General features: G+C 36.4%; 2 protein-coding genes across 7 annotated transcripts; both read left to right on the top strand.

Moving 5' to 3' along the window:
• The first annotated feature begins 85 nt into the window (after positions 1-85).
• On the top strand, positions 86-5,032 carry LOC117619750 (zinc finger CCCH domain-containing protein 11-like). The gene is made up of 8 exons (XM_034349776.1): positions 86-470; positions 655-739; positions 862-1,002; positions 1,090-1,178; positions 2,064-2,252; positions 2,420-2,550; positions 2,631-2,730; positions 4,652-5,032. Exons 1-8 carry the CDS (start codon positions 309-311, stop codon positions 4,844-4,846), a joined length of 1,092 nt encoding a protein of 363 aa, XP_034205667.1. The 5' UTR covers positions 86-308; the 3' UTR covers positions 4,847-5,032.
• A 9,744-nt stretch (positions 5,033-14,776) lies between these two features.
• On the top strand, positions 14,777-26,373 carry LOC117617665 (regulator of nonsense transcripts UPF2). 6 transcript variants are annotated; one of them, XM_034347137.1, is made up of 18 exons: positions 14,778-14,961; positions 15,766-15,856; positions 16,221-16,308; positions 16,841-17,043; positions 17,969-18,313; positions 18,609-18,713; positions 18,946-19,073; positions 19,896-20,072; positions 20,222-20,300; positions 20,672-20,950; positions 21,094-21,291; positions 21,407-21,508; positions 21,765-22,016; positions 22,117-22,335; positions 23,142-23,312; positions 24,112-24,297; positions 24,596-25,045; positions 25,267-26,373. In XM_034347137.1, the coding sequence occupies exons 2-18, from the start codon at positions 15,794-15,796 to the stop codon at positions 25,768-25,770; spliced, it is 3,549 nt and encodes a 1,182-aa protein (XP_034203028.1). In that variant the 5' UTR covers positions 14,778-14,961; positions 15,766-15,793; the 3' UTR covers positions 25,771-26,373. The 6 variants fall into 6 exon arrangements, with proteins under 6 accessions (XP_034203033.1, XP_034203028.1, XP_034203031.1 ...); XM_034347139.1 differs by lacking the exon at positions 14,778-14,961 and adding an exon at positions 15,225-15,243; XM_034347138.1 differs by lacking the exon at positions 14,778-14,961 and adding an exon at positions 15,544-15,635.
• The last annotated feature ends 525 nt before the right edge of the window (positions 26,374-26,898 follow it).

The following is a 26,898-nucleotide window of genomic DNA, read 5'->3' as shown; positions in this document are numbered from 1 at the left end:
ACATGAATCTAAACTCGACAAAACTCAAACACTATTAATAGTAGCAGCCAGAAAGTAAGGGCAAAATCGGAATTTTAGGCCAGCAGAGCAACACACTAGTCCTGCCCTGGTCACTGTACGCCATTCGTTCATCCTTCTCAAAAGGTGCACAGAGAGGGCTCTCGAAAACCCTAATCGCCATCTCTGATTCAAAATTAAGCAAATCTGCACCGGAAGTTGGTAACTTTATTAATTCCGGAAACCACAGATTGCTCTAGCTTTCCCTTTTCTTTTTCTATTTTTGTTCGTTTGTTGAATTCGAAGTAGCCATGCCGCCAAAGGCATCGAAGGCCGACTTGGCAAAGAAGCAGAAGGTCGTGGAGGACAAGACCTTTGGTCTGAAGAACAAGAACAAGAGTAAGAATGTCCAGAAGTACGTACAGAATCTCAAGCAGTCAGTCCAGCCCAAAGTAGACCCAACCAAAGCCAAGGTCCGCTTCTCACTGTTTCTTATTCGGATCCTCTCATATGTTTGTTATTTTTCCCCTATTGGGTTGTATTTGGTTAGACTAGAATTAGCTAAAATAATGAAAATTGATGATTCTTATTAGAAAATAACGTTTGGATGTAGTTTTGTGAAATTGGGTTTTATCATTTTTTTAATGGGTTTTGCAGAAAAAGAAGGAGGAAGAGAAAGCCAAAGAGAAGGAGCTTAATGATTTGTTCAAGGTTGCTGTTAGTCAGCCAAAAGTGCCAGCTGGTATGTAGTATGTACCCCAACTCTGACATGTTTCTTAGTCGTGTTTGTTGATAGTTGATTATATTGTGTTCAATAGCGGATTGGTTATGGTATGTTTGTAACCAAATTGGGAATTTGAATAGGTGTTGATCCCAAGTCTATATTGTGCGAGTTTTTCAAGGTTGGGCAATGTACTAAGGGATTTAAGTGCAAGTTTTCCCATGATTTGAATGTTCAGAGGAAGGGTGAAAAGATTGATATTTACAGTGATAAGCGCGATGATGGTGAGAGGATTCACATGTCTTATTTACTGTTTTCATGCTAATATATAGGCATGTGTTTTGCTTATTCCGTGTGGATTATATTTTCAGAAACAATGGAGGATTGGGATCAAGAGACGTTGGAGAAGGTTGTGGAGTCAAAGAAGAATGAGTATAACCAGAATAAGCCCACCGAGATTGTATGTCAATTTCAGTGTTAAGATATTTGCATTTGATTGCGTTGCTCTCTCTCTCTCTCTCAACCCCTCCAGTTAGACCTATGTCTTTCTATCCCTACTTCTTTCCCTACCTACCCACCCTTCAAATGTTTCTGGTTACTTAGGATGGAATATGGAGGCCTTTCAGGGCACGTTAGCCATTACATCAATTATGTTTCATGAGTGGAAAAAGAGAGAGAGAAAAAAAAAAGGAGGCAAAGGTTTAGTTGCATGGGACGTTGATCTTCTTTTGAAACTAGTACTTTTAGGTGGTGTAGGTCAGCTTTGCAATCATTGATCATATGGGTTATGTTACAATTTAAATAGTTGATGTCACAATCTGATAACTGATTTATGTTTTTGAAGAACAAGTCATTGGCAATGGGGCATGTTAAAATGCTCAACTTTATGCAAGTACATGTAGTGAATTTAGGTGATGGATTTATGTCTTAACGAGTTGGAGTGGATGTATGCTTTTACTCTTTTCAGTTGTGGTGGGTTTAAGCTTCTGTTAGAAAAATGTGATCTGGTATCTCTAATGCTAGCCTAATGTAAAAGTTCTGTTTGGCTGGTTGCTTTGTTGAATGTTTAAGTAAGAAATATGCTTGTAAAGAATCTCCGATGTTGCTTGAAACTTTTGGGATTATAGATTGGATCTCTATTGTAGGCAATGCTAGTGAATTAACTTTTGGTGGGGTTATTGAATACTGGAGGGATAAATTATTTTTCTCCTCTAGATGAGTAAACATTCAAAAATTTAAAATAGTGATAGTTAAACAGTACAATGCTTTTTTAAGTTATGGTTGGGCAATTTGATAATGTAGCAGTATATCTTGTTATGAATCAGTTGGCCTTTAATATGTACAGGTTTGCAAACACTTCTTGGAAGCAGTGGAAAAGAAGCAGTATGGTTGGTTTTGGGCTTGTCCAAATGGTGGAAAAGAGTGCCATTACAGACATGCTCTTCCTCCTGGCTATATTTTGAAGTCTCAGATGAAGTCACTTCTTGACGAAGAGTCTGAAAAAATTGCCATTGAGGATGAGATCGAAAATCAGGTGATGATCATATTGATTTTGTTAACTTTGCATTTTCATTTTGTCCTTCCCTGTTGTGATGGAAACTTTTTGTACATTTGCAAATATATGCATTGCATCCTTAAGTATTTTTTAAGCTTTATTTCCTCTGTTTTGTATTTTTAATGCGCATCTGCTGATTACTGCAGCGTGCAAAAGTTACAACCTGTACTCCAATGACCACTGATTTGTTCATGCAATGGAGGAAGAAAAAGACAGAAGAGAAAGAGGCTGGCCTGGCTGTACAACGAGCAGAGAGGGCTAAGAATGACCGCATGAGGTTTTGTTCCTTCCATGGTTTGCATTTTGTATGTAGTTTTTTTGTTTTATGTTATTGACTCAATTTTTTCTGTATTTCAGTGGTCGTGAGTTGTTTCTTGCGGATGCTAGCGTGTTTGTGGATGATGCTGAAGCTTATGAAAAATACCAGAGACAAGAACCTGAGGCTGCTGAAGAGAAGGTAATATTTTCATTTTGTATTACACGTGATTTATTTATGATGGAGCGGTACATGTCACTTTCGAAGTCAACAAAGCTTTAATATGTTTCTGTATATTCTTTTGGTAACGTTTTAGCTAACTTTTAACTTCCAACATCTCATCACTTAGAAGGGAGGGAAAAAAAGGTGGTGGAGTCTGCATAACTGCTGATTTATGTGAATATTATTTCTTATCTTTGAGTTTGTTTGTTTTTTTTTTTTTTTTTGGGTATTATGAAAGTTTTCTGTATCTTAAGATCTCACGCTTCTATGCTGTCAAAGAAAATTATTGGCTTATCAAAATAAGTGTCCAAAAACGCTCTTTTTCTGGTCATTTGGGCTATCTGTCATTACTTTTGTTTGGGCTTGATTGTCTAGAAGTTATTCTCAGCTATGGGCATCACCTCAGTTTTTTTAATAAGGGAAAAAGAAAAAGAATTGAACTATTTCAGTATCTTGATAAAGATAACTGTTCATTGTTATGTAATAGAAGTTTGGTATTGTATTATTACTTATATGCTGGTCGAGCTTTAATGCTGGATGGCCATTGCATGCGGCACAGAATGGCCACAGTTATAATGATAATGCCGTGATAGCTAAGTAAAAGGGAGGATTGAACATTCTTTTGAATTCGTCAATGACTTAGATGATACCAAAATGATGTGATTGATGCAATGAGATAAGATTCTGCCGTGGATGTCTAAATGTGATTTGCTTTTCAATTCCTTATTCTTATCTCGTTATTCTTTTTATGCGGCCATGATAGCTAAGTTCAAGGGAGGATTGAACATTCTTTTGAGTTCGTCAATGACTTAGATGATACAAAATGATGTGATTGATGCAATGAGATAAGATTCTGCCGTAGATGTCTCAATGTGTTTTGCTTTTCAATTCCTTATTCTTATCTCGTTATGTTTTTTATGTGGTTATGTCGTCTCTTTGTTTATTTTGTTTATAGTAGATCATTGTTTCAAGGTTTTTCTGCTGAGACTATCAAGTTTTGATTACAGATCCATGCATCCTGATCCTTTTAGGGCGTATATCATGTTTTTCTTAGCTCTTTGTGGTTCTGTCTATTCCTTGTTGCATGAATCCTCAGCAACAGGGAGTGCTCCCCATTTGACTTGTAGATAGTCTATAGGAGGAAATTTACGGGACATTTGGATAAAATAACCATTTTCTTCAAAATATGATCATAATCTTACTACAACTTTTCTCATATTCCAAGAGAAATGAAGAAAACATGAGATTGAAGTTTGGTATTGATGTGAAAACGCTATATAGCTTTCAATAACAATGTGAGGCGGTCTCTGCCAAAATAGGGTTTGATGAAACATGGCGTTGAGTGTTCTCCATGATTGTGACCCTGTCACTATAAAGTTCCTGTTGCAACTTGCCTTTAGACTGAAAACTCTACTGGCACTATAGGAGTTTGCTCAGGGAATGTGCCATCTCTTGAAGCTCTTTCTTTATTAAATGAGACTATAAAGAAAGAAAAAAAAACAAGCCTTTGCTGTCCATGATTTTATAAATTAATTATTATATCTGTCGTGGTTGCAAATGATTGAGATATTATGACTCAGTTGCTGCAACAGGAACTGTTTCATACTTTTTCTTTTAATATTAACCAGTGACACAAGAACCAAAATCTTCGCATAGATAATTCTGGTTTTGGTACACAAGTAGTGTAACTATGTAGTACCGCATTTATCATTACCAAGGAACAACTATTTTGAATCCAGGAGCTATAAATATCATCGATGGTTGCCGTGCTTTCTTGAATTCTTAAGACACTACCTAGTTCAAATGAAGTCGGATGGTTCCCGTTTACTTGGACATTTAGTAATTGTCTTAACAATTTCCATTTATTTTGTTATCTCAGTTTGTCTCTGCTTCATTTCAGGTCAAAGACAACTCAGCAGCAGCAGGACCAAGCGCCTCGACTAGTGTGGCTGGTTCCGAAGAAGTCCCCATCGATGATGACGATGACGATGACGATGATGATGATGAGTTGGATTTGGATGAGTTAAATGAACTTGAAGCAAGTTTGTCAAGAACATCCATTCAGATAAGGGAACCAGGTATAGAGGCATCTTGAAGAGGGGGATAAGTGAGTTTATTGCTAGCGAGGGACTGAAAGAGACTATAACCAGAAATGTGAGAGGAAATAATGTATTATTTGTCCTGGGAATGTTTATTATTTGTATTTTTAATGCTAAATTCTTGGTTCTTTGGATGTGGCTTAATGTTTTATGCAAGGAAAAAAAATCCAAATTTTGATTCAGATTGCTGTTGTTCAATTAACATTTGGTGTCCCTACCTTTCCTATAAGATGAATGGCACATTCCTATTTTTTTGTATGTAGGAAGAAACATCAAATGATGATAAGAATCGGTTAACTAAAAGATGAAATAAAAATCACTGAACTGTAACATAGATAACAGAACTTTCAGAGAATCATGCCAACAACAATAATGGCCGACTCATCTGCTGCAGACATCTGAGTGAGTGGACCTCTGAAGTGGAATTGGGTTTAGCAGTTTCCATTCAATTTTTTGACTTTGTATCATCAGCCCTTGGGAGTCTCGCTACAAGTGACAAAGATCCAAGCTTCCAGAAAAAGAAGTTTGAAAGGAATTCAGTTTCGTTGGTGAAGAAAACTGCATTCAATGCTGGTGAGCTCTGTGTCACATCTCTTCAAAATTACATTTATAGAGATTCTTCCTCATTTTCCATGTTGGAAATTTGACCACCTCTACGTTTTCTGTCAAATAAAGAGTACGATTAGCTCTTTAATCCTTTGACAAATCTAGGTTGGGGTTGGGGACATCAATCTCCATTGACACCGATGGGCAATGAATGGGAAGAAAAGGTGTATAAATCAGAATCTGATTGAATTATTGCAAGTAAATAAACGTGATTGAATAAACCTTCTTTTTTTCCCGCTTGGTTTGATGAATCTAGCTCCTTGTATTCAAGCCAATAATAGTCTTGGTCTACGCTTTTGTTTTATTAAGACCATTTTCAATACCCGCATTTACAATGCCGAAGTTGACTCTCCTATGACATACATAGACAAAAAATTTGTGCCTTGGGCTTCAAGGAAAGCTGTCGGGCACTTTAACCTTAGTCTCTATAAGTAAGAAGTTGTGGATTGGAGACCAACACAAGTTTCGCATGTGGGCCCCTTCACAATGATCAATCACAGCATATATTAAAAGGCTCCAAATATTGATTAATGATGATGCCTTCACCAAAGGAATCCAAAATGCGCGTACATATACACATATATATATATATATATATATATAGAGTAAGTTTTTATTAGGGATTCTTTGAATAAGCTTATTTGAAGGACACTTTTATAGGACCTCACTTCATATTGTATTTCACTAATCCAAACATTCTATTTTGTATATATATATATATATATATATGGGTCCGTAAAATGTTTCACTACCCATTTTATCTTTCTTTTTTTGTCTTCTCCAAACTAGGACCATATATTCTGCATTTGAATTTTGATGTGAGGTGGGAACACCCAGCTTTTCCATTTTTACCAAATCCCACATCGACTTCAGATATATGTTCTCTCTAAACCCTAAGTCAACATAATTCTAGAAACGTGTCATAATAACAAATTGCCAGTTTCATTGTTTGAATTTTTTTAATAGAGGGAACAGGAGACTACTGGTGAGTTGCTGTCTAGGCAACTGAGAGAAATTAAAGCATAACCTTTGCACCCTCAGAATATTGGAAGGAACGCAAATCAAGGGGGAAGAGTTACAGTTGGAAAGGTGGATTGAATCAGTAGAAATTAATCAATCATGAAATGTAGTCACATTTCATGCTCATCCAACGAATTCAATGCCTTATTGATCACCAAAAGATCAATCTTTTTGGACAACATTTGTATCTATTAATTCTGTGACGTATTGATGAAATTAGCCTGTGATGTAAGATGACAAATAAAAGTCAAAAGAATGAATTTTGATGAGGCAGACTTCCTGTTAAAGTTTTTTTTTTTTTTTTTTTTTTGGGGTCTGAAAATTCATGTTGTATTCAAAAGACCCCCAAAACAGGGAATAGAGATACAAACAAAAGGCTAAAGCCACGATGAGCCAACAGAGCACAAGAAAACAACTAACAAAAGCAGGGTCAGACATAGCTAGGTTCCACCGGAGCCTAGAGCAACAGTCCCTATCCAGCAAACGAGCTACTAATGGGAATTAAAGCTAAACAGCAGATGCTACATGAGGTGGACAAGGCAAACCATTAGAAGTTAACACCCCAACGAGAGACAATGGTGGTCTGTCGACCTAACTTTGCAGTTCCATAGCTCTGTTACCTATCCTGTTAAAGTTAAACAATGAGTGTTCTTTCACTTTCAAATGCGTAGATAAGATTCCTAGTGGTCCAAAATCCCTTAGGAAATGGCCAATCTAATAAGATATCAGTTTGGATTTGTCCATGATGGATGAACATGATTTCGTTGGTGGATTCAATGATTTTTTTTTCCCACTTTCATATACTTTTCTGCAAGTTTCTTTCTAGACTGTGATGAATTTTTCCTGATTTAGTTGAACAAATTAATATATTAATTACTCTAACGACACGTGTCAAATTTGAGCCCCTTGACGTGTCAAACCAAATATGCAGGTTCAACGCATTTGGCTTGACTGACAGGACTGCCTGCAGCCCCACTTTTGAGGACCACTGATTGTCTGATTATAACTTGTTGCTCTGGTAAGAACATGAAAGCTTTGGAGTCCAAGCAAAGAAGTTGGTTAATTATATCAAGATCATAATCTTTCTTGATGTGGTAAATAAATGAAACTGACGTTCATCAGTACAAATGCTCAGTATTGATGGTAAAAAAAAAGCATTGGAGAAATGCACCTTTGATTCAACTTATCAGCCAGACAGGTATGAGGTTTCTTTCAGTTTCTTAGTAACAATGGGTGACGGTATTCTGCCTAAATAGTAGACACTGGTAATAAATAAGAGAATACTAAAAATTCGATCCTGAAAATTTATACAATAAAATTAGATAGGTCGCTAGTATAATTCCCTATCTATAATTTTGCTATTTACTCTAGAAATTCAATGCGTAATCTTAGCATTCAATGTTTATTCCTGGAGGAGTAGCGGCCGCCTCATGATTAAATAGATAAATGTTTGGATTTCTGCGATTATTTTTTAACAACCCTTTCTTGTGTCGAATTAATAATAATTCTTGATCCTGTTCGTAAAAAATTTCTATTTTTAATTTAAATTTTTTAATAGGTTTATCATAATCTTTTGTGGCAAATGGAATTCGCTAATTTGCAGAAACAAATTGGATTTCATGCTTGCATCAAACCCTCGAACTTGAAAGAAAATAAAAAAATAAGAAAACAAAGAAAAACCCTACCCTTTTCTCTCATCATCAGTCTCATCCTCATAGCTAAAGGCAAATTGGCCAGTACTGAAGGCCTCTCCTTCCCTCTCCCAAATACTGCTAGTCTGCTAGTGTTTCTCATCAAAAGAGTAGCCACTTGATGAACCTGCGTTTTCCCCAAAATTGGTAACACACTTTGCTCCTGCTCCTCCTGCTATGTTGCTCAGAGTCTCTACCAGTTCCTCAAATATTCTAGCTTTGATCTGACCTCTTTTTGGTGGGATATTGGCCATGGATTTTGATTCTTTTCCTTTCTTCTCTGGCTTGGTGCTTTTGTTTTCCATTTCTCAGCTGATTTTTTAGGAAAAGAAGAAGAAGAAGAAGAAGAAGAAGAGAAGCTGCAGGGAGCTGAACTGGAAGTGTGCACTTTATGTGTATTTGGTGGAGGAAGCAATTATTAGTTGGGCAATTTTGTCAAAAAAGTCTTTATCACTCATGCACATGCAGTTGTGAACAACATATATAAAATTGCCTGAATGCTGAATATAAAGGAATTAACTGGGGAAGAAGAGAGAGGGTGGGATTGGTGTTGGATCCACACATAGATTCCATCACCTCTATTTCAGTCAATATATATATATATATATATATATATATATATATTGGGATGAGAATTGACAAGAACAAGAAATGCACGTGCAAGAGTGATTTTGCCATGGCCAAGAAAAACCTCAAGAAAAACAAAAGCATAAAAGAGATCAACTAGAAACTATTATATTAAGTCCATGGCAAAATATATAATTTTAATCTGAAGAACCGGATTCTGGTGTGACAGAATCAGATTGTGACTGGTATTTGAAAAATTGGTTCTGGACCTTTCTGGTGCAGCAGACAACTAATGAATGAAACATGAATCTTGAAGAAAAAAAAAAATCGGGTAATTTTTAAATTCTTAGGTCCACATCAGGCACCATCCAAAAGTAGAATAATTTGGTGTCATCAAACAAGTAAGAAACATGACTATTCAGAGAGCAAACTTATTTTTAGTACTAGTCTAAACCGGGAGAGGGTTTTCTCTCACACACGACTGATGCCATGGGTGCAAATCTGAGACCTCGAAGCAAAATTTTAATCACCAACTAAATGAGCACAGAGCAAATAAACATGCAATTAACACAAAGGCTTTGCTTTTCAAGCCCTTTTGTTCTGATCATCTGGCTGATTTGCTGAAGCGGATGAGCTTTGTCCCCCATTATCACTTTGATTTGCCATTCCTATCAGATTGATGACAGTCTCTTTGATGTCCCCATATATTTTAGCTTTAATTTTGCCTCTCCTTGGTGGAAGGGTGGCTGCTTCTTTGTGCATCGGCTTATATCTACTTCTGTCTTCCATTTTTCTTTTTCTGGCTTGTAGGGTGTGTGTGGATATAGTATTGAAGGGTTTGTGTATATATTATTATTTAGTCACTGAAGATGAAGAAGAAGAGTTGGCCTGACAAGCAAAGCATGTAAGCCAAATGTCTCACATAAGCTCCACGTAGTGTGAATGCATGAGAAGAACAGACAAACAGACATGTTCAACCAAATACAAATATTCCTATTATAAAAAATAAAAATAAAACCAAATACAAATATTAAAATAAATAAATGTATGTTTAGCATTACTATACGAGGTTAATTGCTTTAACTAAACACCAAATGCATATCTGACAGATAATGTTGTTTTATTAGCAACTCTCTCTCTCTCTCTCTCTCTCTCTCTCTCTCTCTCTAGTATCAAATATCAATTAAGTAATCAAATTAGACAGTATTTAAAGTTAATAAAACCAAAGGAAAGGAAACATGCACAGCTGTTACACTGAACAAATCAAATTGGGAACTTTTAATTCGAAGATGACTTGGGCCAGAGGCCAACAACAACACAGTTAACAATACAGGTTTGAGTTTGGAAGAGAATCAGGTTCTTCTACACTCATGTATTTTAAGCATTGATACTTGATGGTGCTGCTGCTGCTGCTGTCTTTTCATTTCTTTTTCAACTAAAAATGAAGAACATATCTATTAATTTTAATTTCCTCCATGAATCCCATCAAATAAAAAACAAGAACCCACGAGCTACAATTTCTGCTTTGTGACTCATCTGTTCATGCACATGCCCCCAGCTTCCTAAACTTGGAAGAAATGGAAGCTAACTAAGCATAACAGATAAATAAGAGAACCAAACCCAGAAGCAGAATTTGCAAAATCCATACTGCCATTGCTATATAATGGCCTGAAACTTGCATATAAATATAGAAATATCCTAACTAAGCAATTTCCCATTTCAACTAAAATGCCATGCCCATGACCCAAATAATCCGTTTGGTTTCAACTCTGTATCTGCATAGGAAGGAAAAAAAGTCAAAAACATAACTTCATCAGGGTCAAGTATCTGAATGCCCCTCAAACATGTAGCCTCAGCTTCCACAGCACCCTCCCAGCCCAGTTACCACTGATTCTGCTGCAGCCTTTACTTTGGACCCCAACTCTCTAAAAATCTTGGCTTTAACTTGACCTCTAGGTGGTGGAATCCTTGTCTCTGGCTTCTGAGGCTTCTTTGGGCTTTGTTCAGCTTCCATGGTTTGTACTGTGTGGGGGTAATTGAAGCTAAACAAAAGGTCTGGTTTACAAGCCGAGGACAGAAGTTCTGTTTAGAAGCAGAGCAAAAAACAGAGGAGGAAAGCAGAAGACAGAGGACTCTGTTTCTAGCAAAAGATTTTATGAGGAAAGTAAACTGGAGGGGTCATATATTTATACATTTATGATTTGGGTTGGGGATAATTGGATGACTGGCAAAAGTCAGAAGGCTTCACATAGTGTGAACAGGAATTTCAAATGCAATTAAAGACTGGAAAAAATTGTAATGTGGGGATTGATTTGAGTGTGTGTGTGTGTGTACAACAAGATACCTATCAGACAGCTGGTTTTTCTGTAAAAATTATATCATGAGGTTTTATAATAACATGTGAGCTGATGACTTGAAATACTGCATATGGACTTGTACTAGAAAACAACTAACAAGCAAACAAGGCCAGTCAAAAAAAATCACAAGGAATTCACTTGATTTGGTAGAAATGATAGTGATGGTGGAACTTAATTTTAAAAAATGAATGCAATTAAGGGCTAATTCAGAATTAGTGCTGGTAACCCTTTTTCTAGAAGCATAAATATTTTTTAATTGGTGCAAATATGAGTCAGTAGAAGATAAGGTCTGTATGAGGAGATCAGTCAAAAGTCAGCATTTTCCCATTTTCCTCAGACTTACAAGGTTCATGCATAATCCAAACTAATTAACCACTCAATCTTCAAGACCCCACTGGATATGAAAGCTTTTATTGGTGAATAGAATGAGAAAGCTCTTTGGTCCTCAGGCAGACAGATGTTGTCATGGGATGACATTCTAATTAGGTCATTTGATGGTGATGGGGAAAATTAATAACAAAGAAAACTAAGTCTAGAGTCGAACTTTGATTGAACGCAAGAAAATGTGAACAAGCTCACTCACTCAGTTTGATGAGCTTTTGGCCCTCTATTCTTTCAGCCAATTATTTGCCCCTTTGAAAATTCAACAATCAGAAACATATTCGGCCAACCAGGCAGCAAAATATGTAAAGCCAATCAGATCCCAACACCCTAGTAGTGTGCCTCATGTTTGACTGCCAAAACCTTGACCCAAGAAAACAAATAAGAGAAAAAAAATATCAGGGTTTAATTCACATTGAATTTTGAGAGGTCTATATTTAAGTACAGAAGCTGATGCAGCAAGTATTTAGATTAAAGGTTTCCTCTCGACAGAGATTACCTGTGGCCAGTTGGAAGCTTTGCTTCTTTTTTGCCCATTTCCATTCAATTCAATTGTCTTTAGCGTATTGGCCCGCGGCCCCCCCCCCCCCCCAAAAAAAAAAAAAAAAATACAGTCTAAAAACAATGCAATAAAAGTTGGGCGAAGTTGAACCATTATTAGACAGTGCAGATAAAGTAGGGTTGTTTAGGTTGACCTTGAGAGGAAGAAAGGTTTGCATTTGCCTAGATCTTATGAATCCTGAATAAGATCCAGAGCAATTCATCAGATGCTTCTGTTTATTTGATCTCTTAAACTTGTGATTAATGCTACATATGCCTAGTTTTATTCAGTAACATGGTTTATATGGTATAAAGAATCAAAAATACGAACTCACAATACATACGAAAAATAGTATATATATCACATATGTCAAGAATTATATTGCTTATTGGTTGCAATCATAATTTTCCTTGACAAAGGGATAGACAAATACATTATGAGTAAGAAAAATTGCAAGAGATAGACAAAAAGTAGCGACTTAGCAAATATCTTTAAAGCTTTTCCCCCCCATTAAATCCAATAGAAAGAAAATATCAAAATTTCACAAACTAAAAAAAACCTTAGGTCCCTTCATGCATTCATATCATATATGAAAAAATGTTGTATGTAAAAATATTGACTAAGTATGAAAAATGGTTTTTCGAAATAATCATTTTCTCAAGATAATTTTTGGAGGCTTTTATTCCTTACACATCAAATAAGAAAACTTGATTTTATGGGATTTTAGTAAGAAGTATATATTGACTTAATGAGTCATCATTTTCAGACTAAATCGTATTTTGCACTAAAACCGATTTTTCATATTTTGATTTGGTAGGAATTTGATTTTCTAGTATTTTAATTTGAATCCAAATAGGAGGTACTTCCTTATTTACATTGTAAACTTAAGTAAATAGAGTAATATAAAAATAAATGAAAGTAAAAGGACAAAGACATTTACTAGCTGATCAAAGGGGCAATTTGAAGCACCTACTTCTGCCTTAATAGGCCCGCCACAACAAGTATTTGAAATAATATACATATAGAAATACATAATAGTATATTACTTTTAAAATATTTTAAAAAAATTGAGTGGAGGCCTAGGACCACACTGATCCCAGTGTGGCTCCGCCCCTGATACGTGTGACACAAATTATGTATGTGCTTGAAACATGTGATTGGTTATGTAAACATCGACTTTGTGCAACAATAAAGAATTCTGCCAACGTTATTATGATAATCGTAGTATTTTATTAAACCCATCATAAATTTATTACAGCACATACTAAAATAAATTCAAGATTTAGCTCCCATATCTAAAAATTGCTTTGGCACATATTGCAATGTTCATGAATGGACGTGAATTAGGGTTTTGGTCATTCTCTAACCCGATACAGCCCTGCAACTCTGTACGCAGGTATTAAGGTCTCAACATTGTTCTTGCCCCTGACCCTGTAGAGTGGCTTCCCAACCTTGAACGTCTGTTTTTCGGATTCGAAACTGCTAACCTTGTCGTGCCTGGTAAGATGCAATTTCTTTTGGGGGCCTGCTTGTGTCGATGGAGCACATATGACAAGAGCCACTAGCAGCATTGCTAGGACCTTGACGAACATGTTCTTGATCAAGGGACCCATGTTAAGTTGGTTTAAGAAATTGTGTTTTTTCTAGGTTGAAGCTCAAGAAGAAATTGAAAAAAAAGAAGGTTTGGGGGTTGTCTTACTTTTTCAACAGGGGCTGTCCTTGATTATTTTCTGAATGTGACTTAAAATTGGATGGTGTTTTTATATATAGCTGTTTTGGTTACTATAACGTTCCACTGGTTGAAATGGATGGTAGAGATTAAACTTGTGAGAATGAGTTTGGTTTTTTAGGGTTATTTTGTGCTGGAAGTTTGTGGCCATGGTTTCTAGAACGATGGAGTGCCCTTGGTACTGGTAGTTGGTGGAGTTGGTTAATTAAAAGAGTCCATATCATAGTCAAAACTTTATAGTTATTATAGTAAATTAGTTAGTCGTTTCTAGTGATCAAAAACCAACTTCATTTCTAGGACATCTAGACCCCACATTTGGTCAGTAATAAGGTAATTTCTCACCCAAAACAATGTGGGGAGGCTGACTGATAAAACTTCTGATCTCCAATAACAACAATACCCAAATTCTCATATTTTGGGTTCAAAAGTGGTGGGGTGTGATACTTATAATTTCTTTTTGTCCCAATGCACATGGCTACAAAAGCATAGTTAGTAAATACGGAACGAGATAAATACGAATAAAAAATATATATGTACTAGTCGGCACTTGTTAATAAAATTTATTATATTGAAGTTCACACGTGAATGATTGACAATTATGCATATATCAAAACGAAACCTACTGTCATCAATTATCTAACCATATCCTTCCATCCAAATTAATTGACAACTTAATATTAATCCCTGAAAAAAGAGAGGAATAAGATAGAACTATTGCTGACCAAAAAATAAACAACAAAAGTTCGACCCAGAAAGTTAACAAGAGGTCTAGCTCAATGAAAAAGAACTTTGACTTGCAGATCAGTGATATCAGTTTTGAACCCCCATGACACATTTATACCTCTAATCTTATAATTTAGACTATCACTTATATTAATTATTAAAAAAATGTTCGACCAAGAAAAAATTTAAACAACAAAAGAACTATTGGTCTACTTCGGACCAAAAAGAAAGAAATATTGATCTATTGGACTGAAATTTTGGCCCAACCCATTTCTCAAGTGGTCTAAAACTGGCAAACCCGTGATCGGACTCCGACCCTAGAACACACACACTGACACCAGTCGGTTCTTCCATTTGGATCATCGTCTCGTCGCAACTCATACCCATTGCTCTAAACCATTGGGCTTAGCCCTCTCTCTCTCCCTCTCTCTCTGAACTCACTGTATTCCTCTCTTTCTCGGCAATCTTCATCACGTCGCTGCTTAATCTCGATCAGGTAACCCTATTTCTCTATCGCTTTCACACACAGAGAGGCGTGTGTATGCATATTCCTGTTTTTTCGTGGGTGAGATCTCGGTAGCGAATGCAGTTGCCGTACAGGGCCTTGTAAACTTCATTTGTGAATCAAAATCATGTTGCTGTAATAGGGTTCGTGCTCATTTTGGTTGGAATTCTTATAACCAAAGCTAGAGCATGATATGGTAGTTTATTTGAATTTTAGGGAGCTTATATTAGATGATAATGTTTTGCGCTTGTTTCTGAAGCCTTAAATCAAAGAGTGAGTTATTATTTGATGACTTTTTCTTTTCTTTTTTTCTTTTTCTTTTTCTTTTTTTTTCCTGGGTTTTTGTAGTTTCCATTTTTACATGCCAATTGGATTGTTTGTCATTTGTGGTATCTTATAAATAAGTTCCCACTGTGTGCCTATGCACGTATATGTGGGTTTTAAGTTTGTAACCGTATATCTGAGGATCATTAGGGGCAACACCACATCAGTTTCGCTTTTGGGTTTTTGGGGAAACGGGGCTTCTGGGTGTATTGACCAGTCTAGATACTATAATTTCAAGTTGCATGGTGAGGAAAAAAGCGGTTCTTCTTCTGTGGTGAAACTGAAGTGAAATTTTGCACCGATGAGATTACGGTGGTTTGGAAGTTAAATAAAGCAATTTGGTGATCTGGATTTATTTTATTGCAGTTCTGTTAGGTTTTTCAAGGTTTTTTTAAAAATAATAATAAGTTCTTCACAATATATGGTCTTTTTCTTGGGTGTTAATTAACCATGCAATGCCCTGTTATGTAGGTTTCTGTCAGTCAATACAAGTAGGGAGATGGATCACCATGAGGAGGAATCCCGTGCTGGGGGTGAACCTCATGGGAAGCAAGATGATGAGGTATGTGACTGCATCAGTCACTTTTAGAAATCCTTAGTTATTTGTTCATTGTTCTTTTTGTTGCCGAATCTTGGAGCATGTATGAGATGGAACTTTGTGAGCAACTAATAAGTCACAAACTTAATTTGAAATAAGAGGAGTTTCTTAGACTTGGCCTATAAGTGGTGGTTTGAGATCCTATTGTACTTGATAAGTATATTATATTGTTTCTCAGTTGAGTGAAGGCAGAATACTTGTTAAAATAATGTAGTATATGAAAAGTTGAAAATGAAGTTTACAGTTTGGTTGCTTGTGCGCATTCTTGGAAACTTGTATGTCTTTTAGAAGTGATTTTAGTAGGGTAGTTATTGCTTCTATTTTGCAGGAAGCTGCTGCTCGGCTTGAGGAAATCAAGAAATCAATTGAGGCAAAGATGGCTCTTCGTCAAAGCAATTTGAACCCTGAGAGGCCTGGTCAGATGATAACAGTATTCTTGTATTTTGTATGCAAATGAATGATTAACTAATTTTTAATTTATTAAATGAGTGAAAACCTTCGTATATGGAAATAAAGTTGTGTAAACTTGCAAAAGCATCATGCCTAATGACCAAACGCAAATAGAGAAATGATGACTGGTACTTTTTCCAAGGTTCTCCTTTGCTGCATCTAAATTATACTAAGACTTGATCCTAGAAATAATTGGGGCCGACAACATATTCCTTTTTTGAACTACTTGAGGTCCTCCACATGGATTTTTTTTAGCTGCTTAGTCCAATCCAAAGTCATACTCTACATTACATATCTAATAATCTATGAAGTATTGATACTTTTTCGTGCCTTTATCTTTTAAGTTTTTCTGTGCTGACATGTTTATTTTGTCATCTCTTTTATATTTTGTTTCAAAATAATCACAAGGCTAACAAAAGAAAAACCATATTGAAAGCTAGTTGACATGTATGATTGCTGCATGAACTGGGAAATAAGACAGCTTGTTCTGAATTACAGACACAGGATTTCTTAGGACACTGGATTCTAGCATTAAGCGCAACACAGCGGTTATTAAAAAACTGAAGCAGATTAATGAAGAGCAGCGGGAAGGGCTGATGGATGACTTGAGAGGTGTCAACCTAAGCAAATTTGTCAGTGAAGCTGTTACTGCTATTTGTGATGCCAAGCTTAGATCATCAGACATACAAGCAGCAGTTCAGGTTGCTGTTATGGATTTGAGTTGAAATTTATAAGGCACTTATCTTTGTTTTTCCCCATTTCCTATATTTAATTAGTAGTTTTAGTTAATCAAGTTCTTTGGGTTATTTATCCAAGATTCTACTTACAACATATTAGTCAGGATTTTCTATGGTGAATGATTAGCTAATGCTATTGCACCGTGAGTTGGCTAGAGAAACAATATGATTATTTCCAGATGTTACAGACTTACATAAACTTCAAGTTATGAACTTTTGTATTTGTGGGTTCCAAAATGCTGATCTGGATCTTCTTATCGTATTCAAGAATAGACGATGGCACTCGCTGAAATGACATGCTGTATGATAGTCAAATGCTTGGTACTATTTCTGCTGTAATGGATGCTGAGCTATCTTGTCACTTTGTTGTGTCTAGTTTTTTGGTCTTTGAATAGGAGATATGCTGCCTCACGACTTCAACAATTTGAGGCAGTTATTTGTATTGGTTTTCAAGGTTCCTGCTTCTCATTCTGTTGTTTCATATGCATCCATTTAGATATCTCTGGGTATTTGGTGTTTTTCCTATTCTAATATTTAGAACAAATTCTGAATATAGTTGATGGTTTGCTGATGTTTACTAGTGTGATATTTTCGCCCTGGAAAAAAAAACCCAGTGGGATGCTTTATCATATGGGTCTCTACTGGAAAAAAAAAATGGTGACAATTTTCAGCTAGTATGTAATGTTGGTGGCTTTTGCAGTAATTAAATTTTCATAGAGAGAAGAGAAAGATACACTTGTGCCAAATGTGCTGTATGTTTGAGCCAGTATGCAAACCTGCAAGCTTCTTCTGTCTATTTTATATGGCATAAGTGACATTATTGAATGCAGTATTTATGGGTAACACCAATGTGTTTTACACTTTTCTAACACTCATCTTTTTGTCAAAGATCTGCTCTCTGCTTCATCAAAGATACAAAGACTTCTCCCCAAGCCTACTTCAAGGTCTTTTGAAAATCTTCTTTCCCGGAAAGTCTGGGGATGACTTAGACGTGGACAAGAACCTGAGGGCCATGAAGAAGCGAAGCACTTTGAAACTCCTTTTGGAACTTTTCTTTGTTGGAGTCATAGAAGATGGTGGTATTTTTGTGAATATCATTAAGGATCTTACCAGTGGAGAACACTTAAAGGATCGGGATACTACTCAGACAAATTTGACTCTTCTTGCTAGTTTTGCTCGGCAGGGAAGAATGTTTATTAACCTTCCTCTCTCTGGGCCAGAAATTCACGAAGAGGTATGAATCTCTTTGGTTTGTTTCATTATTTGGGACATCTATCACATTTCACTATTTTTCTGCTTGCCTTGTATGGCTTTCCATTGAACTGATTTTTGTGGCATCATATAGGCACGGGGTGTGATCTTTTGTAATTACCATGTGATGTTACTTCTCATTTGGTGGCTATAGGTTGACGAGAATCCCATATATTAGTGTGAATATGTTTATTTATTTATTCATTTGATTGGTGTTTAATTTGAAGAGTACTTGCTACCTTCTATTCTATAGTGCTTATCCTGACATTTTGCCACAGTTTTTTAAGGGCCTTAATATCACAACAGAGCATAAGAAATTCTTCAGGAAGGCATTTCAAACATATTATGATGCTGCAGCAGAACTACTTCAATCCGAGCATACTGTAAGAGTTCTACGGCCTTGCTTAAGATAGTTTTACTTTTCTCTCTTTCTTTCTGGGTGTAGGGGGTGAGGTCCTGATTTTGCACCTTATTATACCTGCTTGTTATACATCTGCTTTATCTTTGTTGGACAGAGCTTCTAATTTAATTTCTTGCTAATGATATCTCTTTCCTTAACTCAATAGTGGAATACTGGTTCTGGTTGTAATTAATGCATTTTCTTGATACTGTTAGTCACTTCGCCAAATGGAGCACGAAAATTCTAAAATCCTTAATGCTAAAGGAGAGCTCAGTGATGAAAATGTCTCTTCATATGAGAAACTGCGGAAATCTTATGAACAATTGTACCGCAATGTCTCATCGTAAGTTGCTTTACTTTTTTACTCTCATTATTTGTGTGTAGAAATCTGCTGGTGACCAGGTCTGTTCGGTTTGGTAATGTTAGGATGCTTAGTCTTCTATGTTACATTGGATCCAGGATCCCGTTTTTAAACTTTGCATACTTTAATTATGAGAGCTCAACTCAACTGTATTGATCTTGTATGATCACTGCTCGGCCCCTCTTTCATAGAATTATCATAAAGCAAAAACCTGCATGGTTCTCAAAAAATAATGTCAAGAACATGGGATCAAATGCGTCCGAAAATACAAGGATATTTAATTTTGTTATAAAATCATAGAGGAAGGTTGATTTTATTTTTTGGACAAGTAACTAGCTTTCTTAAGCCGCTCAAAAGTATGCATTAGCTAGGTGCTTGCTATTTAAACTTAAAAATCCTCAACCCATAACAAGAAAACAATAGGAGCAAACTAAGACCAAAGAGAATAGCTAAGAAATTGAACAGCAACATAGGTGAAAACATATACATAGCTGAAAAAGAAAGAATCTAATTGCAACATCTGGAATGTACTTTCGTCAGATGCTCAGCTTTCTTCAAGTTGAGTCACACTAACAGCCAAATACTTCTAATGGGGTTTTCTTATCTTTAGATTTTTTTTTTTTTTTTTTTTTTTTTTTACTTCTATAGGTAAACAATGCTTCCAGTATTCCGCCCTGTTCAACTGTTGTTAGCTTTGGTCTAGATTTCCCTAAACCTTCCATTTTACTAAATAATTTTATTGATTATTAGTCTCTAATTACTTGTTTTTGGCCCACTTATGATACAAATTATTTTTTCTCACAGTTTAGCAGAAGCACTTGATATGCAGCCTCCAGTAATGCCAGAGGATGGTCATACAACTAGGGTTACTAGTGGAGAGGATGCTTCATCTCCAGCTGCTGGAAAGGACTCTTCTGTACTTGAAGCCATATGGGATGATGAAGATACAAGGGCTTTCTACGAGTGCTTACCAGATCTTAGGTTTGCTTCAGTTGAATGAGATTTATCTTTTACTAGCCAAATGAGGAAAAAACAAACTCATTTATATGATATTTGTTTGTCAGTCGTTATAATTCTCATAGTTAATTGACCTGAAATGTAGTAAGTTGTTATCTGTATGTTTTTACCAGAGCGTTTGTTCCGGCGGTATTATTGGGAGAAGCGGAGAAGAGCAATGATCAATCTGCAAAGACTCAAGAACAACCAACTGTAAGGAATCAAATCTCTGCATTTTCTGTACAGGCTCTGTTTCACTACTTATTTCCAACATTAATGATCGATACTTCCCCTGTAACAAAGATTGTTCTGCTTGGTTCTGGACCGACCAGCATAACTAATTAGGATTTCCTCAGCATGCTGAAATAGTGGGAATTAGACTCTTGTCATGAATTTGTTTGTTTCACTGAAGTGGGTCCTTTAGATCTAGATATATATATTTCTGCAATCTTTCTCCTGATTCATCTCCTGTTTTCACAGGAAATCTGCTCTCTTTGCAAGAATAAGATTCATGTTTAGTCTTGTAACAATTTATGCTTGAATTTATCTACTCAGATGAACATTTTTTAATTTTCATTATTAAGGAGCCCACACTTGAATCAGACCAAAGTCAACAGACTACAGAAGATGCTGGAGAGGCATCTGCAGATGTTGGTGCTTTACAGGAGGGCAAAAGCATAGAGAAAGGGAAGGACAAGGAAGAAAAGGATAAGGAGAAGATTAAAGATCCGGACAAAGAGAAAGGCGATAGAAAAGGAGAGAACGAGAAAGAGAAACTTAAAAGCATCGAAGGGACAAATTTGGATGCTTTACTGCAGAGGCTTCCTGGTTGCGTGAGCCGTGATCTTATTGATCAGTTGACTGTAATTATACCTGTCTGAGCTTTCCTACTGTTCTCCTCTCTCTCTCTCTCTCTCTCTCTCTCTCTCTCTCTCTCTCTCTCTCTCTCTCTCATTTGGTTATCTGTCGTTATGATTCACATTGAAGATATTTTGTATATTTTCAGGTAGAGTTTTGTTATTTAAATTCAAAAGCAAATCGGAAAAAGCTTGTGAGGGCAGTGTTCAATGTCCCCAGGACATCATTGGAGCTACTACCTTACTATTCACGCATGGTTGCCACACTGTCAACTTGTATGAAGGATGTATCTTCCATGCTCCTTGCAATGCTGGAAGAAGAGTTCAACTTCTTAATTAATAAAAAGGTCAGTTTTGCATGCAATGTGTTTTGTTGAAAATAGGAATGGTTAGTTGTTCTATAGGAATCGCTTTCATTTTGAGAAGTTCATGATTTTCATATCGAATTGTAATTTTCTGCAGGATCAAATGAACATTGAAACAAAGATTAGGAACATTAGATTTATTGGAGAACTCTGCAAGTTTAAAATCGCACCAGCTGGTCTTGTCTTTAGTTGTTTGAAGGTAATATGCACGGAACAGAATTGATGCATAGGTTCTACTAAATTTGTGCATTACTGATAATATCTCGGCTTTTCTGCTCACATTTTCATAACTTGTCTATTTAAATGTAACTTTCTATGCAGTGAATCAGGATTTAAAAGATGGGTTGAAGTATTGTCCATGCTGTTACTGAGATTTAAGATTAAATTTTCATTTTTGTTGGGGCATTTAATTTGTGAGCTGTTTACTTAGAAGTTTAATGCTATCTTATTGCCAGGCTTGTTTAGATGATTTCACTCATCATAACATTGATGTTGCTTGCAATCTTCTTGAGACTTGCGGGCGTTTTCTGTATCGGTCTCCTGAAACTACTGTGCGGATGGCTAACATGTTGGAAATATTAATGCGTTTGAAGAATGTAAAAAATTTAGATCCTCGGCACAGCACCCTTGTTGAAAATGCTTACTACCTGTGCAAACCGCCTGAGAGATCCGCACGAGTCACTAAAGTCCGTCCTCCATTGCATCAGGTGTAAATCATTTTCTAGGTTAAACTCTTCCTCTTCAAAATTTAATTTTGATATATCCAACATCAGAATTAACCTTTTGTTTACATATTGTCTTTTTCAGTATATAAGAAAGTTGCTATTCTCAGATCTCGATAAGTCTACAATAGAGCATGTGCTCAGGCAACTGCGTAAACTACCATGGGGTGAATGTGAGCCATATCTTTTAAAATGCTTTATGAAGGTTCACAAAGGGAAGTATGGCCAGATCCACTTGATTGCTTCGCTGACTGCTGGTCTGAGTCGCTACCATGATCAATTTGCTGTATCTGTTGTTGATGAGGTCATTTCTTTCATTCCAAAAATATTTTTGTTGGATTTTATTTTACATGGTAGATGTGATCTTACTTGTAATGGCTGCCCCTTGCAGTGCAGTAGTATCTCCGTTAGATTTGTCAACCTCCAGAGGCTCAAAGTATGGGAAGTGGGTTTAGGGGAAGGGAAGGGATATCCCCTTGCTACTGCCTAGAATACAGATAAAAAAATCACTAATTGATCATTTAATTAAGATCAAGATCATTCAAACTCATTCTTTTGTTCCTTTTCTTTTTTATTGAGTGGTGAGCTGGTCGCCATAATAAGTTTTATCTAACAGTAAGTGATATGCTGTTAGATACTCATTAATATTGGCATACTATACCAAATTTAAAGTCAACCAAACCTCGAGGTTTAATATACAATTTCATGATTTGTCTGCCTCATATTTTATTTAAATGGTAATCGTTACTGTTAGTACAACAATGATTCTAGGGAAAGGATAAAGGAGAAAGAAAAGGAGGCGTGGGGGAGAGTTTTTAGCAATCCAATTGTTAGCATACGTAATCCATGATCCAGACCATAAATAGTTTTTAACTTCCTATTTAAAGTATTTAAAAACAAATTGGACCATTTGTCTTGGCATATAAACTTTAAACCATTTGCATCATCAACCCCCACCCCACCCCCTCCCTCCAATACCAATAGAAAAAGAGAGGGAAGAAATGAATATACATTAACATTTCTCAGAGATGAACCGTGCTTGTGTGTGCAAATTCAAATATTTCTAATTTGTCTACACTGTAATTCTCACTGCTATATCCTTACTTTCAGGTTTTAGAGGAGATCAGGCTTGGCCTAGAATTAAATGAGTATGGGATGCAGCAAAGACGGATTGCCCATATGCGATTCTTAGGAGAGCTATACAACTATGAGCATGTAGATTCTTCTGTTATTTTTGAGACTCTTTACTTGATTCTTGTCTTTGGCCATGGCACACAAGAGGTATGAATTTTATTTGTTTATTTCCGTAAACATCTCTGATATTATTGATAGTACTTGAGAATTTTGCTTAGGATTTTCTGACAAAGCGTTGCTTAGGCTTTCTCCAGATGAAAGCATCATATTGCATATTTCTTTTCATATCACGTTGTGTTTGTTTGAAATTTCGATATGATAAGTCTTTATCTTAGTTTTTTTATAAAAAAAACTAGTTTAATGATACCACAGTGCATTTATATTCAATGCTAGGTTTGTCTTGAAAACTATATGCTAAAAGTAGAGGAGTATTAATGAAATGCATTTTTTGAAATATTGCAGTACCACTGGACATCTTTCCAAAATTAAAATTTTAATTCTATAATAGCAAGCGTGTCTGTGATTATACTGTGAAGGTTTGGGTACTAAAAAATGAAATCTGCAATTAGTATATAACACATTGCTCATTACTCATGTTTATTCATGATTGTATAGTTTATGATTTTTAAATGCGTATTTGTCCTCCGGCTTTCATCCGTATGATATTGTAATGTACAAACTATTTAACTGGTTGGTGGCCCCGAGGATTTTGAACTGGTTGGTTCTTATATAAGGGCTACCCAATACTATTTATGTGCACAAATACTTGCATCAATGGATGTTTTCATACTATATATACAATCTTTTGATTTAAGGCATCGCTAAAATGGCCTCTCTTTTTTTAATCATTTCTTCTCTTTTCCTATAAAATCAGAAGTTATTTAAATCTCCTAGATATATGAGAATCTTCTTTGTTTGGTCATACTTTCTTTTTCTGTGATAGCAGCAAGATGTACTGGATCCACCAGAAGATTGTTTCCGCATTAGGATGGTTATTACTCTTCTGGAGACCTGTGGCCACTACTTTGACCGAGGCTCTTCCAAGAGGAAGCTTGATCGATTCTTGATGCACTTCCAGAGATATATACTAAGCAAAGGAGTACTCCCACTGGATGTTGAATTTGACATACAGGTCAGTCGTGTGGCTCATATTATTCAACCCCACCGTCGTGTGGCTCCCTCTACCTCTTTAGTTGAGGCGTGAAAGTATAGAAGGACCTTTTTATTTTCTGCTTTAGCTAATGAAAAACATGGAATAAATAGTTTAGGATTCTAAGGTAATCTGACCTCTTATCTATTTTTCTTCTCTTACATACCGTTCTGTATCTTTAATTGAAACACACTATTCCAAAATCAATATTATCTGTAATGTAAACAAGATAAATATTACTCCTTTATCTTTCTGTACTCATGTAGTAAAGCACTTGCAGGACTTATTTGCAGAACTACGCCCCAACATGACCCGATACTCATCCATTGACGAAGTAAATGCAGCTCTAGTAGAACTTGAGGAGCATGATCGTACTGTCTCCACTGACAAGGCCAATAATGAGAAGCACTCCGACACTGAAAAGCCTTCAAGGAGGGCCACCTCCAACAAAAAGTCTGTGAATGGTACTGAGGAAAATGGTGTAAGGCATGGAGACCACGGAGATAGTGACAGTGATTCAGGAAGTGGCACCATTGATCCAGATGGACATGACGAAGAAGAATTAGACGAAGAGAATCATGGTGATGGATCTGACAGTGAAGAGGAGGATGATGATGGGGGTGGACCTGCATCTGATGAGGATGATGAAGTCCATGTCAGACAGAAGGTTGCAGAGCTGGATCCTCAGGAAGAAGCAAATTTTGAGCTAGATCTCAAAGCTGTTATGCAGGTAAGATGTAAATTATTGTTGTGTATGCTCTTGCACAATGTTTTTATTTATGTTTGTCATGCTTAGATAGCACATTCTAAATCAATGGATTCATGGTCGCTAAATCTTGCATTCTTATTTTCCCTGTTGGTTTGGCACTTGATTTTGCACATGATGTTATGATGCTGAAGGGTTACAAATAAGACAGTTTTTTTCACCCATTCAAAAATTTATGAACACAGGAAAGCATGGAGCAACGCAGGCTAGAGCTGCGAGGCCGACCTGCATTAAATATGACGATACCAATGAATGTGTTTGAGGGTTCCATCAAGGATCATCATGGAAGAGGGGTTGGAGGGGAAAGTGGAGATGAGGCGTTGGATGAAGTCTCTGGAGGAAGCAAGGAGGTGCAGGTGAAAGTTCTTGTGAAGCGTGGTAACAAACAACAAACGAAACAGATGTACATCCCTCGGGATTGCTCGCTTATACAGAGTACGAAACAGAAAGAAGCAGCAGAGCTTGAAGAGAAACAAGACATCAAGAGGCTGGTTTTGGAGTATAATGATAGAGAAGAGGAGGAGCTTAATGGATTGGGGAACCAAACTTTGAACTATATGCAGAGTGGGGGCAACAGAGTTGCTGGCCGGGGCAGTAATTGGGAAGGAACTAGTGGTAGAGGTGGTGGAACACGTCATAGATATCATGGTTATTCAGGTGGGGGTGTTTATTACAGCCGGAAGAAGTAAAAGGAAAAAAAGGTGTGATTTTACAAAGCTGTAAAGCCAAAAACACCTCCATTGTGGGAGTTCCCTCATTTTGCAGATGTGGTTCGTTTCTTTTTGAATCCGTGCTTGTAAGTCAAACAATGATTTCAAGAGACGTTCCTATCTGATGGAGAAGCCATGCCCTTTTGGGACATTTGCATTTGACCCGACGATTTCCTTATACTGCAAGGTTATATGTTTTGTGCCCTTGTTAGAAGATAGTTACAGTTGTGAAGAAATAACCGATAGACGGTATAGCTAACCAGGAACCAAGACAGCAATGCAGAAGAAAAGGTGGTGGTGTGATATACTTGAGGTGCTGATCTGCAGAATATGCCATTGGTTCGCCATAAATTAGATAATTTAGTGTTAGAACCTGATGTTGTGTCACCATGCGTGTATATTTGTCAATAGGACGTGAAAGATTTGATTTTGATGCAAACTCTGCTGTGGGTTCTTTTTGTACCTGGAATCTGATATTATATATTGCTTTCTGTATTTAGTTGTATGACCCTTGTACGTGCCATACTGAACTTGGAGCTCTCTTGCTTATACAGAAATGGTAAAAATGGAATCTTACCAAGACCACTTTGGCAGAATTTTTTTCTTTTCTTTTCCAAACAATAGTCACACACCAAGACAAGATTGTGGGTTGTATCAGCAAACTAGTTGATGTAGCATATGGGTGAATTGAGTATTTAGGTAATTTGGCGGAAGCGAAAAGGAAAACTTAACAAGCTAGAAACTAATGGCAGGAATAAAAAACTGCCAGATTTAAGGACCAAATTAAATGATTTCCTCTTTCAACTCTTTCTTTTGTAAACCGTAATGGGTTTTGACAAAGATGTGCTCATCAGTAGTGGGTGTGTGAAGTCTGAATTATGTGGAGAACCAATAGCATTTGAGTCATCTGCTCTGTCAATTTCATGTTTTCATCTTATCATTTTCTACCAGGTCACTTTGGTCACTCTCCTCCTGCAAAAGCAACAGGGTTTAACAAATTCCGAATTGAAATTCTTTGCTTCAATCTCTCATTTTCTACTCTTCATTATTATCTTAATGGTCCACACCAATGCTTTTATGATTGTTAATTATTCTTTGCCTCTCTTG

This window comes from Prunus dulcis, chromosome 2 (genome assembly GCF_902201215.1).
Source record: "Prunus dulcis chromosome 2, ALMONDv2, whole genome shotgun sequence".
NCBI classification, from domain to species: Eukaryota; Viridiplantae; Streptophyta; class Magnoliopsida; order Rosales; family Rosaceae; genus Prunus; species Prunus dulcis.
Note: the sequence above shows the minus strand (reverse complement) of the source record. Positions and strands in the feature narration are given on the sequence as shown.

What these genes read in the sequence shown, in the direction of transcription:
- LOC117617665 (XM_034347137.1), top strand. Translation starts at nt 15,794, where the DNA reads ATGGATCACCATGAGGAGGAATCCCGTGCTGGGGGTGAACCTCATGGG. An exon ending in ACATACAAGCAGCAGTTCAG is followed by an intron (nt 17,044 to 17,968) that starts GTTGCTGTTATG and finishes TTTTTGTCAAAG; the next exon opens with ATCTGCTCTCTGCTTCATCA. An exon ending in CTGTATCTGTTGTTGATGAG is followed by an intron (nt 22,336 to 23,141) that starts GTCATTTCTTTC and finishes CCTTACTTTCAG; the next exon opens with GTTTTAGAGGAGATCAGGCT.
- LOC117619750 (XM_034349776.1), top strand. Translation starts at nt 309, where the DNA reads ATGCCGCCAAAGGCATCGAAGGCCGACTTGGCAAAGAAGCAGAAGGTC. An exon ending in AGGATGAGATCGAAAATCAG is followed by an intron (nt 2,253 to 2,419) that starts GTGATGATCATA and finishes TGATTACTGCAG; the next exon opens with CGTGCAAAAGTTACAACCTG. An exon ending in GCTAAGAATGACCGCATGAG is followed by an intron (nt 2,551 to 2,630) that starts GTTTTGTTCCTT and finishes TCTGTATTTCAG; the next exon opens with TGGTCGTGAGTTGTTTCTTG.